Source organism: Lissotriton helveticus, chromosome 8, assembly GCF_964261635.1.
Source record: "Lissotriton helveticus chromosome 8, aLisHel1.1, whole genome shotgun sequence".
Lineage (NCBI taxonomy): Eukaryota > Metazoa > Chordata > Amphibia > Caudata > Salamandridae > Lissotriton > Lissotriton helveticus.
In genome coordinates this window covers 160,069,722-160,088,308 of record NC_136069.1, presented here as the reverse complement: position 1 = coordinate 160,088,308, position 18,587 = coordinate 160,069,722, and the positions used below count along the sequence as shown (strand labels likewise).

Genomic DNA, 18,587 nt, shown 5'->3' with positions numbered 1-18,587 from the left:
GGGACCTTTTTCGGAACAGCGCACAGGGAGATGTATTTCAAAGAAAATTTCATGCCCATCAATTCAAAAAAACGAAATTTATTGATGTGATATATTAGTAAGAATACAGCAACATTCACTGCAAGCACATATTAATCACTTCTTGGGCATGAAATCGAGGCACATCAAGTGGCTTTCATGAGATGCAGCCAAGGTTGGGCAAATGTAAAGAGATGGCCATTTGTTATTTCCTGGTACAAGTTATTCAAGGGTTACGGTAAGGGATGTTTGGAAAGCTGAAAAATGTGTGACTCATTGGAGCTACTGTATTACTTATTATTTCTGAGCCAGCACACCAGGCACATGTATATTTGAGAAAGCAAATACGTAGGGAAGCCCTCATACGCCACCAATCATCTTCAAGGGACGCAGAGTTAGCAGAAGACTAGAAGCTTGGTACAGACCTGTAGACATCATGCTTGGTGTCAAAGTTCCTGTTCTTCTCCTTCATCCGCTCCGGGGGCAAATAGGCAATGGTGCCGCAGAGTCCGTCCATGCTGATGTCATGAGAGTTCGATAGGCCGTTCCACTTGGCCAATCCAAAGTCTGATATCTGCAGGGAGGAAATAAAAACGTAAGGAGTGAAAAGGCATAGTGTTCCAACTGGTATTGCGCAATATTCCTATAAAAAGATAAGTAATAAATACATACAAAAAGCATTATAAAATGAGCCAGTTTGATTCCCAGGCGATAAAATCGCTTGCGCAGGAATTATTCACATTAATGGTTTGTCTGTAGGACCAAACGATTGTCTAGCCTTGAGCTCTGTACAGCCGCACTCAGCAGTCCAGTATTAAGAATGACATAAGTAATACCAATCTGCCAACATCTGTAAGCCCAACAATCATCAAGGCTGAAGGTTGAGTACAATTCCACACCCGTTGCTCACATCCATACGGGTGGCCAGTAGACCGCGAATCCGCCCAGAGGGCCAGATTCATAAAGCTATTTGCAGTTTAGCTTACATGTGCTAACCGCTTTTTCTGTAAATGTGAAATCACCTTTACCATTAACAAAAAATGGTTTTACAATCTTAAAGTTTACACACACAAAGATTTTATAAATGGGTAAATCTATTCCCAGGAGCAAAGAGGGAAGGCCGCAAAGTGGGAATGTTCCGAAAATGTTTGAGCACACCAAACAAACTTGTTTTTGTTAGTGGCAAACTTTTCCAGATCCTTTCCAGAAAGGGAGGAATACTTTTCCTGGGGAGAAAATAAGTGCAATTGCACTTTTGCAAGGCCATTTATATTTTCGAGTGGTAGGACCTCTCCTAATTCATTAGTACACTCTGTGAAACTCTCTCTTTGAGCCACACTGATGGAAAATCACGCAGACTACTTGCCAACTCAAATATTCCTATCTATGAACTATTCATCTCTGTGAGGTCATCTAGAAAGAAACAAAATAAATAAAAACACAAAATGACTGTCAGCAGCTGTGCCATACTTCCCGGGTCAATGCATGGTAACGTGCTACAGTTCAGGAGTTCTGTTTCAATTCTGGGACTGTAGTCTTTTAGATTCCTTCATAAAACAAGAACTAAAAGTCCCAGAATTCAAAGGAAAAAAACCCTGGCCTAGGGTAGCTCATTTGCATGGACGTGGGAAACCTGGCATCTATGGGTGAACCAACTCAAAGTCTTCATACGCTGTATTCTACAGAAGAAGGATACATTACTGGTTTATACTAGAGACAGAAGAGAAGAAAGGGCATGAAATGCCCCGGCACCAAGGGCAGCATACTACGGCGTAGGTGGCGCACATTGTTCTTTCATTCCAGAAGTGGTACGGCTAGGCCTTCGGCATGTAAACAAGCCCGGCCCAAGATGGCTCCCGACCCATCTGTTATTGAGGCCGCGTGTTTGAACAATATGTTCAGGGCAATGGATGGGCCTCCAGCAGTCTTTACAAGCTAGCCAGGGTTGATATTCAGTTCAAGACGCAACAGGTAGCCTTAAATTTGGCTAAGGTACAAGAATAAGCCCTTAATAGCAACTCTTTCAGAAGCAGGTAAATATTGCAAAAGATGTGGTTTTTACAAGTCCTCTGAAGCACAATCTGTATCAAATACTGTGTTGACACGCCCCTCTTACCCTCAGGCAGCACACTGGCCTCGCTGAGAACCGAGGCGCACAATTTACAATTTTCTCATATGCCCTAGGTAGATACAAACACTTCGAAGATGTTCGTTCCTTATCTTTTCCAGCCCTGAAATTATGGGCAAGCATGCACCATGGTTGGTTGTTAAACATGTTCCTGACTCACAGCATTTTTGTGCATCTACTCTTCTGCTAGGAAGTTGGCACAGGATATATCGAGTACTCCTAAATATATCATAGTCATCGATCAGAGAGAACATGAACAGAAACGACAAACATTCGAAAAAGCGACTGAATCTTTGGGAAACTCAGGAAGCTGCTTGCCCGGAGATATCCAAAGCCGACCTGAAACGCCATTATAGGAACCATAATTTAGCATCCCTGCATGAGAGTTCCATGAGGGGCAGATTGACCACCGAGTTCCTCCATGTAAAGAAGTCTATAAAAGAGAGGAATGTTTGGACTTGATATTCCCTGCAGTAGCGCGTAAACTGTATATGCAATTCAGACTCGCCACTCTTCCACTCAGAGCTCTTACCAGTAAATGGGATAGAGCTTTGAGTGGGGAGTGCCCTGCCTGTGGTTCCTGCCTGGAGGATGAAGTCCATGTATTTTTCTTTTGCCCAGCGTACCAGGGTCCACGCAAGCACTGGCTAATTGCAATCTGTAGAAACATGGGTTTCCGCCAGTGTGCACATGCATTTAGGGTGTTAAAATACGATACGCACCCTCCAATTGTTTTTGCAGTCTCTCGTTTTTTTAATGCAATATGGCACAAACGCAGGAAATTAATCACTGTACCCAGCGTCTAGCATGAGTTTACTGTTTTACAGTTATTATGACGTTCGATAATGAATATTAAGTTTAATTTTCGTTTTATCTTTGCATAGCATTGTATGTATTTGATAATCTGTATATATAATGTATTTTTAAATGATATTCTTATTTATGGTCTTAAATTTTGTATCATATGTATTTCTATGAACTTTTATGGTCCTTGGTGGCCGAAATAAAGTTATCGAATGAACGAACGACTGCGAAATAAGAATCGTCTATATTAATAAAATGGAGAGCAAAATGAAAAAACTGGAGTAATCGAAAGACCAAAAAAGTGAGCACCAGGTAAGCTTTTTTTTGTTGTTGCGGGGAATAGAATAGATAACATCTGGGAGGAAAAACAATAATCTACTTCAACTACTGGAAATCTAGATTTATGTTTCTCAATTTAATTCTAAAATTGCTTAATATCATTTTGCACCCAATGCATTTCGTTTTATTTGAACATCACTGAATGAATGGAAAACAAGTCAAATGAAATGCACAGGGCTCTCGCTTGTTCATATGTCTCCTCATACCCTCTGCCCGAATTTGTGTGCCCTTACACTTCAACCTTTCTACCGCTCACCCAAATCACCCAGCAGCCTCTGTGCCCGGATGCCAGGCCACCTGCTCCCACTGTGCCTCAGACCCCTCTTTGGTATGTGTGCCCCCAAGGGCGCCCAAATGCTTGCACTATTTAGTCACTGGTGATAGGAGAGAGCATGAATACGGCCCACAAAATGGAGCCCATGCTAAGATTTACAGTGCAGGTGCACATGCTCAGCAATACAGCCAACGCGGCCATTATATAGCATTACAGCCCATTTCTAAGAGCAAAAGCACTTTGTATAATTATTTTATTTGCACGATTAATAAAAATCATTGCAATCAACTACTAAAGAGAAGTAAAAAAAAAAGCATAACCAGCTCATTAGTTACATCATGAACTGAGAAAATAGAAAGAAAGATAAGTTACAAGAGTTTAAGAACGTCATAGTAGGCCAAAAAGGACAGTCTAAAAATAACAAAAGTAAAGAGATACAGTGACGTGCTTCCGCTCAAGATGATATATGACAGAGGGGTGGTTGCTACAAAGTGCAAGTGGTATGCATTCTAAAAAGGTCCTATTTGTTTAGTTACAAGGGCCATAATGCATTTTCTTTGACGTACTTAATGTGCGGCGAGTTGTTAAAGTGTAGTACATTTGGCGTTTGTTAAGTTATCATCCAGTAATATGGGGGAGGGAGGCCAATCATGAGAGTGGGTTGTGTGCGCGCGCCGATGTGAATCCAGATCTATACCACTTGTTTAAGTTGTTGAACCCAAGAACATATAACGAGGGAGATGGCAGTCAACAACCAGTATAGACAGAGTCAGAGTGGCTCCAAGGCTATTAGAACATTTCACCCACTGAGGTTGCAATGTTGAAAATCGAAAAGGGAAAAGCAGAAAGACAACAATTGTGGTGTTGGAGCAGAAGGCCTGTAGCAGTGGCTATTATACGAGCTACTCCACTGTATTCAAGGCACTCCCAGCCTTCCACTGTTCCAAGCAGTACCTCTGCAGCTGCTAAACCCTTGCTAGCCTACATGGATAACCAGTGCTACGACCCTTCTTCTAGGACACCAGTCATTCCAACTTCCTTTTTTGAGGTTTTTGCAGGCTTTTGTGCCAGAGGGGAACAGTCTAGCAAACTTCCCACAAATCTGTGGGACATTTTCCTTTATAAGTATCTTGTTCGGGGTCATGCTTGGCCAGATTTCCTGTTGTTGCTAAGGTTGCGCGTGTGGCTAGCTGTGCAGATGTGCGAGCCCAGGTCTCCTTTTTAATATGGGTTCAAACCAGGGCACAGGAACAAGCTGACAGCTCTGATTGTATTTCACCAGCAGTGCTAATTTCCTAAGCCTTGAAGGTGCCATGTAGGGACACCCACCTTTTTTTCCTGAACCATTCCTAACAAAAGGGTCTGTCTTTTATGACAACTTCATACATGTTGTAAATACATTCCTCATCTGTGCCACAATGTTGTACAACAAAAGCTCAAAACTAACAGACCATCTGAACAGAAGGCAAGGCGCTTTGTCGAGACATGAACTGACTATTGTAGGACAATAAGGCGCCTTGTTCGACGATTCCTTCAAATACAAGGTTGCTTTTAGAGACGTTTGCAGCGGGCACACGGTTAATTATTGACTAGAATAATTATACGCAGGTTGCATAAAACAGGCATACCTTACCGCTGACTAATTTGTCTGGGAAGTTGCGCAAGGGCTGCCTTGTTATCATTTGCAATCTTGTGATCCCAGGATACATGTGGCTTGTTGGCTAACCAAGGCCATGACATGCAGGCATTATTGTGACTCTTACTAAAGAGAGCCAGCCAAAATGACAGCAAATCTCTGAATACAAACTGATCTTTCACCGCCAAATAGGCCTGGGAGACTTACACTTTGGTTAAGATTGTTTACCAACAAGAGAATCACCACATGTCAGTGATTAGTGTGAGGTTATAGGATTATAAATGAGGTGTTAGCAAACAGCTCGGCCAGTAGTAGACATATTTTGAGTGTTTTGGGCACTAGGTGAGAAGAGAGATGTATTAAAGCCCTGCTTGTGATTAATGGCATGGCTAGAATTCAACAAGTGTTGTGAAGATGAGATGAAGAACCAGGCAGTGCCACCAGAACAAGCAGAGATGGCTTTAGTCAAAAAGAAGCTGTGGCGCGTCATTTAACAGGCCAACTGCTCCTGATGGATTACATCTGCCTTCAAATTCTTTTTTAAACCCCATCTTGCCTGTTCCATTAGATCCTCAGGATTGTTTGAGATATATATATATATATCTATATAAGACAGCGCAAAACTTCAACTTCCAGGTGTAACTGGGTCTCACAGAGGCAATATATGCAAAAACTAAAAACGCACTGATTAAAAATAAAGGAATCGCGTTAAGGGAATAAAAAGCAAAACAGTAACAGAAAAGTTATTAAGAGGAATTATTAAGAGGAAAAAAAAAACAAATAATAAAACAAACTCACATAGCAGGTGCTGTAAATAGTAGAAATAAAGAAAAACAGCCATCAGAAAAAGTGCCCAAAAGGTAAGAAAAAGTTCCCCAAGCAACCTGAGCCAGTACATAAAAGAAGTGGCATGCTACTATCCCTCCTATGACAACGAGGAGATGCTTTGATGGCGGGATTCAAGGTCACAGCTAAAAAATACAATACTAGCAAGAGGATGGGCATACCAGTGGTATGAGTGTGTTGCTGATCATCCTAAAGCTAAAAGTGAGGGAAGACGACAAGTGGGGGAATTCCGTTTTACATCCAAGCTCCTGCAGCTAAGAAAAGATCAACTGAGCAAATAATCCGGGGTTTACAAGCATCTAAAAAATATCCTTGGGGCTGTCACCAAGCAACGACCAGAAACCTGGAGACAACTGGCCATGTAAGCAGGTTAATCAAACCAAGGGCCTTACAATTATGTTGCTTAGTTTTAAAATCAATATACAAGTGCCCAGGGAGCTAGTGTAAATAAAAAACATGGGGATAGTGTGCGTTAACCTCTGAGATCCCAGATCACACGGGTCACCTATTGAAAACCATCTTCAACAGGTAAGTAAAGAGTGGATAGTCTAGAAATGATGACAGTACAACCCTTCAGGCCAGGCAGACCCTATGCTTCGACTCTGAAAGGACATCTGAAGCTGCAAGAGTCGCTTTGAGTTTTTTCCAACAGAAATAATCGGATGATGCAGAAAGGCACATTTTAGTAACGCAAGGCTGGAAGTTAAGAGTAACCTGAAATTATACTTAAAGGCTTCACCAACAGGCATACAATGCAGTGACAATACTACCCAAGGCAACCAGGATTGCAGTGCACACCAACAAACAGTAACAGGCACGGACAACAGGCACCCTCGTCCTTCAGACCCTTATCATGAGTCCCAAACAAAATCAAGAGTAGAAGTCTCTGTGCCCCCTCAAAGATGAAACCTGGATTCATAGGTGCACTGCAAATGGGGGTTGTGAAGTTGCTCAATGCTCAATTAGTTTGCAAGGGAAACGCAGAGAGAGGCCAAAAGTTAGTCAGTTCCCTTGGATCCAGGGATTTTTTTTTTCTATTTTTTTGTTTTTAACAGGAGGAACGAGGACAAGATTTCAACTATGAAACAAGATGCCCTAATAAAAGGAGGCGCAAGCATTAAAACGTAAGCAGAAAATTGTGTATCTGTTTAAATATGGAGGTGGAGAGAGGTAGGTTTTGCAGCGGTTAGATTGTTATAAAAACTAGACAAAGTCCAAGAATTTTGTAATGAGAGGCCTACACCAGAATGATGGGGAAGTAAAGCGTGGGCATCACGACCTCGGGCACAGCCCCTCCAGTCCTGTGTAATGCTGCATCAATTATATAAACTCATTTCCATTTCTACTTCTTACCATATCAATCCCTTAACACCACTACCCACCGTTATCTGCACTCTACTATCTACGGCGGTCATACCTTGACGTGATAGTGCTCGTCCAGCAGGATGTTGGCCGGCTTGAGGTCCAGATGGAGCAGAGGTGGGGACATGCAGTGCAGGAAGTTCATGCCCACAGCAGTTTCGTGAATTATCCGGAAGCGCAGATTCCAAGGCAGCGGCAGTGGCTCGGAGGCCAAGAGTTTTTCCAGGGATCCAGTCTCCATATACTCCATAACCAGGCCCACAGGATCCCGAGAGATCCCATACACCGGGAGGATGTACCGAAACTTGGCCACCTCCATCTTCCTGGCTTCTTCCAGCAGCTCCATTTGCTCCCTTGGAAAAAAAGAAAAGCAAAACGGAATTAAACAGAAGAAGGATACACCACATTTGTTTGGGTCTCCCTTATCGTCACTCCATTAACAGTTCTGGTTCGAAATACTTTAGGCATGACAGAATACACTAAAACTGCTTCACACGGTAGCATAATCCTAGCTGCAGGTTTGTTGTGGGTCAGATGCAATCCATCCGTACCTGGAAGGACAAAGCAAATACTTAACATACCAGGAAAGCTCCCTAGGTGATCTCATAAGGGCCATTGCATTTGTCTTGCTCAGGGTGACATCATTTTGGAAAGCCACACTGCCTCTATTGTGGCTAATTGCCTTCAGTCCTTGAATTAAAAGCAGCTTGCCATTAATTTGTATTTCCTAGCTGGTATTTTCTGTATTCACATTTCACAAATTGTTACCTCTTATCTACTTTTGATTCTCATTATTATGTATTTTATTTTTTGTGTATTCTCATGTTTTTATTTCATTGATTTGTTTCTATGACTGTTACTAATTTTCAATAAACTTTACCTTGAACTGAAAAGAAAAAAAAAAAGCAGCTTGCCATCTCTGCCTGCACATTAACTTTAGCAAAGACGAAAATTCACCCACAGGAGTACATTTCACTGAGGAGTATCGCTTAGAACAACAGGCATTCCCGGCCAGGGATTGGCTACCTGTCGGAAGCAGAACAAAACAATGTCTTTGGAGAAAGGAGGACGCTGGGCTGTAGGTGGTCCATGCAGCCTGGACTAAGCACAGGAGACACAGGCAAGGAGTGCTGGGGCAAATCCTTTCTGATTCAACGACGACAGACATAGACTAAGCAGGGAAATCCCAACCTAACACAAGCGGAATATTTTTAATGGGTTTAAACCGCAATTGTCGCTATTCACGCTCAAGTAAAGTTTGCAAGTGTTTTTCATCATTCTTTTTTCAAAATGTTCCAAGACAGTGAAGCCAATTTAAGTATGCTCTGCAGCTCTAATGTTAATGACTGCAGAACCCCATCATCAGGCAAAGCAAAAACGAGCTAACGCTGATGAAATACCCAACAAGGTTTTAAAAAAATTACTGATTTACAGCAAACGGGAAAGCGGTTTGTCCTGCAACTTCTGTTCATTTACCCTGTAGATAGGAGTGTACAACCCCGGCCCCAAATTCACTACATTGATGAACAATTGCTAAGAAGGCGCTGCGTTGATGCTCAGCATTGCTGGAAACTCTACTTAGGTTAAGAGTTCAACTTAGTGATACAGCAATAACCAAGATAATCATTCTAGTTGAAGATACCTCAATGTAGTGATATATTGAGGAGTAGCAAACTTTGCAATTGTCCATTTGCACAGCACCGGCATTGTGTTTCCCATTAGTTCTACTTAGGAGGGCACATACAACCGGCTACTATGGAATCGATGCCCTCCTGGGCTACCATCTGCTGCCTTTTTCAATCCAGGGTTCAACACTGGCAATGGATAATGTATATCTCACACAAGGCAGCGGCCTTTGATTTTCAATCAGACATGGGGGAACTTCACAAGTCTACCACCTCACTAGACTTAACATACAAAACCTCACTGCAAGGACAACATTTTTTCCAGACTTGCACTTTTGTTTTGGAATTGTTGCTTTACAAAACAGATCTCTCCAACAAGGGCATTAACCACCAGAGTTCTCGCCATTATTATTATTCCCTGAGATTTACTGGGCACCTTCACAGCAGGTGCCTTAACCCAATCAAATATTTTACAACGTAGACTTTGCAACCAATTAAGCAGAACAGCTCTACTACCATGCTTTTCCTTGTTGCCAATTTCTTTGTGGCAGTGTTTAAAAATAAATGCATTAGTTGAAGCTCAGATTTTGCATTGGGATTGCGCCACTTTTTTGGCACAACCCCAATTCTCATTTGTTAAATCTCATAATGCGCTTAAATGTACTCATGATGTAGTCGATAACCATATGCGAGGTCTTAATATCTGAGGTCACTTCCAGTGAGGTCACTTCCAATGTCATGCGTCGTGACATCATGCGCTGTGATGGCACGCATCATGATTTCACTTGCATACTGCCTAACCTGGTTAGTCCCCCCACTTCTTTTTTTTAAGACTTGTGCCCCGACCTCAACTCTACCTGCGGTGACAGGAATCACCTTCATTAAGTCGCCGACGCCCGCCCCTTGTTCGAGTCGTTCTTTCAGACAATGAAGCGGTGTCCTTTGAAAGCCCTGCTAGAGTGCAGCTCCCGCCTCTCTTCCCACCACACATTTACCGCAGTGGCGTCCCTGGGACAATCAGACGTGCTTATTTGTTTGTCAAACAGAGTACTACGGTGACTAAAGGAGGCTACCAGGTGAATCTGGCCATTGGTGGGCAGCTCTACTCGGAGCCGCGTAAACCTGTAATAGCCTGAGAGGGACTTTCAAACGCAAACCTGGAAGCAACATCATGGCATAGTTCCATGGCACAAGTACTAAAAAAAAAAAAAAAAAAAAAAAAAAAAAAAAAGAAGTGGGGGGATGCTGACGTCACGACCGGAAGTGACGTCACGAAAGAGGCCAAAGAGTGAATGTGTGGCTCTATTTGGTCAAGTAATCGAGCTCCTGGTAAAATAAGTGGGGGGACGCAGTCCACCCGCGTGGTACCCAGACTCGAGCCCTGCCTAGTTCTAGTGCTGGCAAGGGAAAAAAATGCTCCTGTATCTTAGATCTGGAGTCAAGGTTGGGCAGCATAAAACGGGTGGAGTCACGAGGGGCAGCCGCAGTGCTACGAAGGCAGAGTCTGACAGAATATATCTCTCTTTGCTGGAAAGACCTTGGCAACAAGGACGAATATGTCAAATAACTTTCTGGTTTACTTAATTAGCTCATTTAAAACTGAGCGGGGCACGTGCTATAGGGAACTTTGTGTGCCAAGTAATCTTCAGGGGAGCAGAATAATGGTAAGATAACTCTGGAGGTGATTGCACTTGCTGCAGATATCTCGGTTTTGCCTAGTCACAGTTTTGAAAGTAGCATAGAGGGTTAACGTGCCCGCTACGAAGCTCAACATGTAAAACGAAGGTTACTGATTTCTGTGGTATGTAGATAGTGCAGAGAGTTACTGCTTTTGTCCCAGAGATTCTTTTGTTAGTTGTGGTTTTAAAGTTGTGCTAACGCGGGATTTCTGGTTACTAGTTATCTTACCAGATCCCAAACCAAGTCGACTGAATCGTTGGTACCTGTCATTGAGTAAAAGATAATCTACTACTAGGTTAGTCAATTAAGAACTTACACCACTCTAAATGACCACTGACCAGGATTAAAGTTTTAAAGATTTAATATAAAGTCAAAGATAACTGAAGATACAAACTTCTCAAAATGAGATTAAGAAGATAAATCGGTATCACTATAAACATGAACTTCTTGAATAATCTAAGTCTGAAGAACAAAATAATAAGTACAAGCTCAAAAACCATAAGGGTTGTCAAAATAGATATAAGTTGCAATCTCAAAGTCATTACAGAAAAGAAAATTAAGGTTAGTCTGTCCCTACACTATTTTAAATGACATCCCTACTTAGCAAGATCTTAACCCTCTAGGTGTCAGCCGTGGTGACTTCCTAAGAAGATCACGCACTTCTCTTTGTCTCTTCTCTGATAATGGGTCTCTCCTGATCAGTCTATCTGCCTACCCATCCGCTTCCTTAGGCTCCCAAAATCATCTGCTCTGCTCTCCTCCCGGGTCTCTTTCCCTAATACCAAATCACATTTTCAATAGAAACGCCCCTTGGGACGCCCCCCACGTGGTACATCTTTGCGCGGCAAACTCCATGATGGTACTCTTGAAGACCCTCGTTATAGTTGACCTTGGTTCCCAGGCTTCTTCTTCAGTGCGCTGATACCCCCTGAAATTCCTGGAAACTCCTACAGGCCTGCGCAAGGCGCCACTGAACAAAGTCCCTTTCATTCGAGCTGATTAGGACCCTCGCACCTGCATACAGCTCATCCTGCAGTGGGCCTCAAATTCCAGACTCCACCATATCTTTAGTCATAAAACACTCTCAAAGCTCTGTGCTGGACACCTCTCGACCTCTTCCCTAACGAGCACATGACAATTTCAACTACATGACATTATCGGCTCTGGCCTACTTGATTTACATGCAGCAGGTCCCTGCACTCTTAAAACGTTAACTTGATTTAAACAGCAAACATTCTTAACTAGCATACGTTTCTAAAATAACACATCTATAAAGCATATACTTTTAACCCTAAGTTCAATAGTACATTTGGAAGAACCATGTCAACCTTATCTCACATTAATTTAGCAGCACGTTCAGGTTTGCTGTGAATTGCCCTAAGGCCTACACATAATACTGGATTTTCAAAGTTACATTTAATTCGGACATGATTCTTTTAACATGAGAACATGAGGTTTTCACATATATTCCAACATTTCTACATTAATCTCACACCGTTATAATTATAGTTACTCTACTTAACATTCTATACATTTCACTACTGATTATAAACCACTCTGTATATTTCACTCCTGGATATAAAACACTCGTGTGCAAAACATGTTTAAACTAACTACGTGCTTGTAAATATGGCGTACTTATACATTTTTTCAAACTTGTGCTCTCTCAGTCCCCCCTTTGATGACCTTCAGGGGTCATCATCACCATGACACTAAAAATGTAGAACCCTTCAAAGTGAAGTCATGGCTGTGCCACTTCTTTTCATACTCTCTAATGCTTTCAGACTCTTATATTGAGAATCCTGCATTGCTGTCAACTCTTCCTCCTGTTTTCTCATAGTTCTCTGTAACCTATTTGCTCTATAACATTGATACAAACGCACCAATCCCCACAAAGTGATTACACAAATCACTATTATGATGATGGGTTTCAATATGTACCAAACGATACCCTTTCCTAAGTTGGCAAACCAACTTCCAACTTTACCCATTCCATGACCTACTTTTTCCCACACATTTACCTTTGCTAGGTCCTCAATTTCGTAGTGTATGGCAGTGATGTTTTGTATATACTTCTCTAGAGGTTTTGAATTGTCTGGAATGTAAGTACAGCATTCCTGGACCTTCAAAGCCTTACAGACTCCTCCCTCTTTTGCTAACAGAACGTCTAAAGCAAGTCGGTTCTGAAGAACCATTGCCCTAATCGATTGCATCTCACCTTCTATCAGCATCAATGATCTTGCAGTACTAGCAGATAGCCTATCTACGACTGTAGCTAACCTCCTAATTTTGATGTCATTCATTATCAATCCTAAGAAAGGGAATGCAGCACCGAGTACATCTCCAACTACTTCTGCTGCACCCAGCCCTCGCTTCCATCTAGTTGATATTTCTTTCTTAGGCGTGTCTAAATTCTCAACATGATATATTTTAGGGAAGACAACAGCCAGATAGCATGATCCGTACCAATTATCTGGTAACTTCACATAGGCACTTCTTCCACATACAAAATATACATTTGGTATTGCTTGCATCCCTTTCAAAAAGTTCTTAGAGTAATACTCCAATTGAAAGGCATGTTCACAATGGACTTGACCTACATAAAAGTTTTCATAATATGAGTAACTCCTGTGTATGCACAGTTTTCCCCGTTTATCCTTATCCAAAGCAATTGGACCAATACTACCTTTTCTTTGATGTGCCCTTTCCTCCTTGGTCCAATCTGTTTCCCATTGTCCTGATGCTTTCAAAATCTTCTGCCTCCTGTATCTAGTATCTACCTGTGCTATAAACTTTTTCTCAACTTCTGATATTTGACAAGTCAGATTGTTCCTTCGAGCATGTGAAGTATCTAACGTTTTCCATGGAATAAACCATTTGTGTAATCTGTCTTCGCTTTTGTAGTAGTCCCATTTGTTCAAATGCTTGAAATTCGGAACCTCTGGCAATGTCGAGTCGAAATTCGAGAAATAATACTCGAATCCTTCTCGTCCATAAAACATGCTCAACAATAAACTGCACGTTATTCCATATGTCAACGGAAGGTGATGGTATCTGATACCCTCCTCCACTGAAGCTGGTAATTGCATACAAACGTAACAATCCTTTACTTCCATGGCATCAACATATTCATAAAGCAATTTAGCATAAGCATTTGACTTGTAATTTCCCTGTGACTCGTCGGTGTGAAGCCTTTTTATTTCTGCATCTAACAATGTTTGTCTTTCTCATTGATGTTTCCCTTCTCTTTAATAATGGTAGTTTTCGGTGTTGATACTCCCTTATCCTCCTTAACTGCGGTTTCATCCCCTTCGTGTCCCGCTAGGAATGAAACAGTTACCACTAAAATTATAAGAGAAACCACTACTCCTAAAAGTGTAACAGCTATACATTTTGCCCTGCGGTTCGGGTTGCCAGCCTCCATGTTCTCAAACAGTGTAGTTTTTGACTTTCTTCCAGCATTCACTTCCTCTTCTTTTCAAACAAAGTCTTTCTCTCTTGCAATGTCTTTCTTTTGAACACTTGGAAGCTTGACAATTTATTTCCGCAAACAGTTCAAAGTCCAGTAGAAAATAGACAACCCTAGCCCTTCTCCATCCACTAAAATGAAACCCCTACCATTTTTCTTCTTCCACTCGGCGCTAGGTTATCTTGCAATAATTTTACAAAGTCTTTTCAAAAGTCTTACATCCGTCTGAAGTTATGTATGGCTCAAGGATTGACACTACTTCTTCATAAATATCCATCCGAAGTATCATTCCCTCAGGTTCTGGGCAGTTCGTACCACAACATGGAAAGTCAACTTTTTCTAGGATTATTCTCCTTATTTCGCTCAAGACAAGTGGACGGACGAAATTGAGAGTTAACGTTTTTTCAATTTCCACTCCTGGTACTATCAGTTCTACATCCACAATTACAAAGGGGTCCGTTCTAATCAAGATCACTTTCTTCACCTTTCCAGTTCTGCGCCCCTTTGAAGACATTCACAATATGGTATTAATCCACAACAATAAGCGCCCCTAGCATTTCTACTACTCGCTCAAGCATTTCCAAACGAAGAAGAGTTCCCTCCAATATTGGATATCGTGAACAGCAAACTGGAAACTCAACTGTCTCTAAAATCAATTTTCTTATTCCACTCAGGAGAGCAGGATGAACGATGTTGAGTGTCAGCAACCTTTCGGTCTCCGCTCCTGGCAGTAGAAATCTTATTTGCACTGTGATGATCGGGTCAGTTCTGATCAGTTCCACTTCCCTGATCCTCCCTGTTCTGTGTCTCCCAGACATCTGCAACAAGGTAGGTCCAGTCGGGAGTAGAGTATCTTCTGCTAGGCACTCGCACCCTCCTTGATCTTCTAAGACCCTCCTCGGCTTGATCCTGGATATCTTCTTCTGGATCTGAGTCTTCGGATATAGGAGTAAGCGTTTCTTCCTGGGCCGACCTCAAACTTAGCCTTCTTCTCCTTGTTGGCCAAGTGGCAGCTCCAAGCCTTATTCTCCTATTCCTTGTCCTCTCACTTGGTTCTTGGTCGCTCTGATACGGATCTGAGTCTGAGTCGTATTCACTTCTGCTCTCTCCTTCAGTTGCGTCTTCTGTCTCACTGCCGTCCTGCCTTTGCTCTTCTTCTGAATCCGTTGCGTTCCCAACTTCTTCTGACACCCCCTCAGCCGCCTCTATCCCTTCTTGCGACTCTTTTTCCCCTTCCGGGCTTTCGTCTGGGATGGGAGCTGTTCCTTCTAGAGGTGCTGGAACTCTTCGAGTGTGGGATGCATGGATCCAATTTGGCAGCCCCCCGCACTTCACCGCGGTGTTCGTTATCAGGATTACCTGAAAGGGCCCACGCCAGCGAACATCTAGGCAGTTCTTCCGGACGTGTTTTTTAACTAAGACCCAGTCCCCTGGGTTCAGATCATGACACAAGTTCCTTGATGCTGGAACTTCAGCCGCATGCACCTGAAGGGACACAGAATGGATGGCGTCAGACAGTCCTTTACAATAATCCAAGATCAGATCATCTGTAATATTCAATAGAGCAGTAGTTGGAACTGTAGGAAGTCTCATGGCCCTCCCCATCAGGATCTCGTGGGGAGAGAGACCTGTCCTCCTATCAGGTGTGCTGCGCATGCTCATAAGCACTAAAGGAAGAGCATCTGGCCAACTCAAAGATGTGGATGCCACTACTTTAGCCAATCTATTCTTCAACGTGCCATTCACTTGTTCCACAATTCCTGAAGCTTCTGGTCGATAACTACAATGCAGCTTTTGATCGATATTCAGTGTGGAGCACAACATCTTCACTATTTCGCTGTTAAAATGTTTTCCTCTGTCAGATTCCAAAGAGGCAGGCACCCCGAAGCGCGGTATCAACTCCCTGAGCAACAATTTAGCCACTGTGAGTGTATCGCACCTACGTGTAGGGTACGCTTCAACCCATCTGGAAAATACGCATACAATCACCAACACATACCGAAGGCGATTAACTCTTGGCATTTCGATGAAATCTAGTTGCATCCTATTGAAAGGCCCCCCCGACCTCCCAATGTGACTGGTGTTCGCTTGCCTACGTTCAGTTGTTGGCAGGTAACACATCGCTTACATACTGATTCTGCTGCTATTCTAAATTTAGGGCAATACCAAGTTTGCCTAAACACTCTCATCATAGCATCCCTTCCCAGATGTACTGGACCATGTATTTCTCTCGCCATGGGATTTGCTAATTCTTCAGGTAACACAGCTCTCCCATCTGCTGAAACCCAAAAATCCATTTCACTTCGCACACAACCTGCTATTTCCCATGCCTTTTTCTCTGTTTCAGGTGCGTTCTCCTGCATTATTCTTAAATCCTCCCAAGTGTCTACAGTTTCTAACATCATACTTAATTCAGTCTTTTCTTCTGCACCTTCTATTTCCACCTTTGAGAAAGAATAACTTTGTTCCGCACAATAGCGTGCGACTTCATCAGCATATCTATTACCTTGTGACACAAAATCTGTATTCTTAGTATGAGCTACACACTTCACTACTGCGATGTCAACAGGACCTTGTAATGCTTCTATCAGCAATCGCACAAATTCTCCATTTCGAATGGGCGAACCAGAGGAGGTCATGTAACCCCTCTGAGACCACAACTGCCCGAAATCATGAACCACACCGAAACCATATTGGCTGTCCGTGTAGATGGTGACTCTTTTCCCGTTTCCTGCTATGCAGGCACGAGTTAGGGCAATAATTTCTGCTACCTGTGCGGAATGTACTCCTTCCAGGCAAGCGGCTTCCACAACTCCAGTAATGGTACAAACAGCATAAGCTGCTCTCAACCGACCAGTATCGTCTCTTAAACATGAGCCATCAACAAAATAAATTTCATCGGGGTCAGACAACGGCTCATCCACAATATCTGGTCTGGGTTTCGTGCATAGTTCAGTCACATCAAGGCAATCGTGGTCTTCACATCCTTCGCCTTCTATTACAGTAGGTAATGGCATCAAAGTAGCAGGATTCAAGACAGAGCATCTCCTGAGAGTCACGTTTTCTGCGGCAAGTATAACTTGCTCGTAGCGCGTGAGCCTACTATTGGTCAGATGCTGCGTCTTCGTCCTGGTCATTAACAATTCAACTGAATGTGGTACATATACCACTACTGGATGTCCCATCACAATACTCTCGCTCCTTTCAATGCTGACACCCGTTGCAGCAACGGATTTGAGACATCCGGGCAACGCTGCGGCTACTGGATCTAATGTAGCCGAAAAATATGCAACTGGTCTACGGGCATTTCCGTGGGTCTGTGCCAAGACTGACAAAGCACATCCCTCTCTCTCACAGCAATAGAGTGAAAATGACTTTTCGTAATCTGGCATTCCCAGAGCCGGAGCACGACATAAATCGTCTCTCAGCTGCAAGAACGCCACCAAGCATTCTTCGTCCCATGGTACCGGATCACTCACCTCCTTGTGCGTCAGTTTCTGTAAGGGCTTTGCTTTCAGTGAAAAGTTAACTATCCACTGTCGGCAGTAACCCACCATTCCTAGGAACATTCTAACTTCCCTCTGTGTTGTAGGCGCATTCATCTTCATTATCGCCTCAATCCTCTCTGGTGACACCTTACGTTTTCCTTTCTCTAACCGGTGCCCTAAATACTGTACTTCCGTCAGACAGTACTGCAACTTGCTCGGAGATACCTTATGTCCATTTTCAGCTAAATGGTTCAGTAAGGCAATTGAATCTGCTTTACAAGCTTCCTCTGTCTCTGACGCAACAAGTAGGTCATCTATGTACTGTACCAGAACCGAATTCTGTGGCAGTACTAGATTCTCAAGATTCTTCTTCAGCAACTGATTAAAGATGGATGGGCTATCTGTGAATCCTTGTGGGATTCGACACCATGTTAAAACGCGATCTTCCATTTTAAAAGCAAAAAGATACCTGCTCTCTTCATCCAATGGGATTGAAAAGAAAGCCTGACAAAGATCTATCACTGTGAACCATTCTGCTTGACATGGTATTTGAAACAATATCACTGATGGATTCGGTACCACGGGACAACATGAAACGACTATGTTGTTAATTTTTCGTAAATCCTGAACTATCCTAAACTTCCCGCTAGGTTTCTGCAAACCCATAATCGGGGAGTTACAAGGACTGCCCACGATTTCTTTCAGTATTCCTTGTTGAATCATTGACTCGATCACAGGCTTTATTCCTGCAATCGTTTCCTGTGACAATTTGTATTGAGGCGTTCTTGGAAACTCAACATTTGGTTTTACCAATATTTTTACCGGTTCTACCCCTTTAATCAATCCTATATCTTCTCCTGTGAAATCCCACACCTCTGACGCTACTACATCTCTTAAATCTTGGGGAAGATCTTCTAC

The 18,587-nt window shown here is 42.7% G+C and overlaps 1 protein-coding gene across 1 annotated transcript in view; it reads right to left on the bottom strand.

Moving 5' to 3' along the window:
• Window positions 1–18,587, bottom strand: part of RIPK4 (receptor interacting serine/threonine kinase 4) — a 78,134-nt gene that overhangs the window by 23,026 nt on the left and 36,521 nt on the right. Inside the window, exons 2-3 of the mRNA XM_078656812.1 lie at window positions 7,463–7,760; window positions 444–592 (exon numbers count right to left, since the gene is read on the bottom strand). Of these exons, the coding sequence (XP_078512938.1) occupies window positions 444–592; window positions 7,463–7,760 (447 nt within the window). The remainder of the gene's footprint in view (window positions 1–443; window positions 593–7,462; window positions 7,761–18,587) is intronic.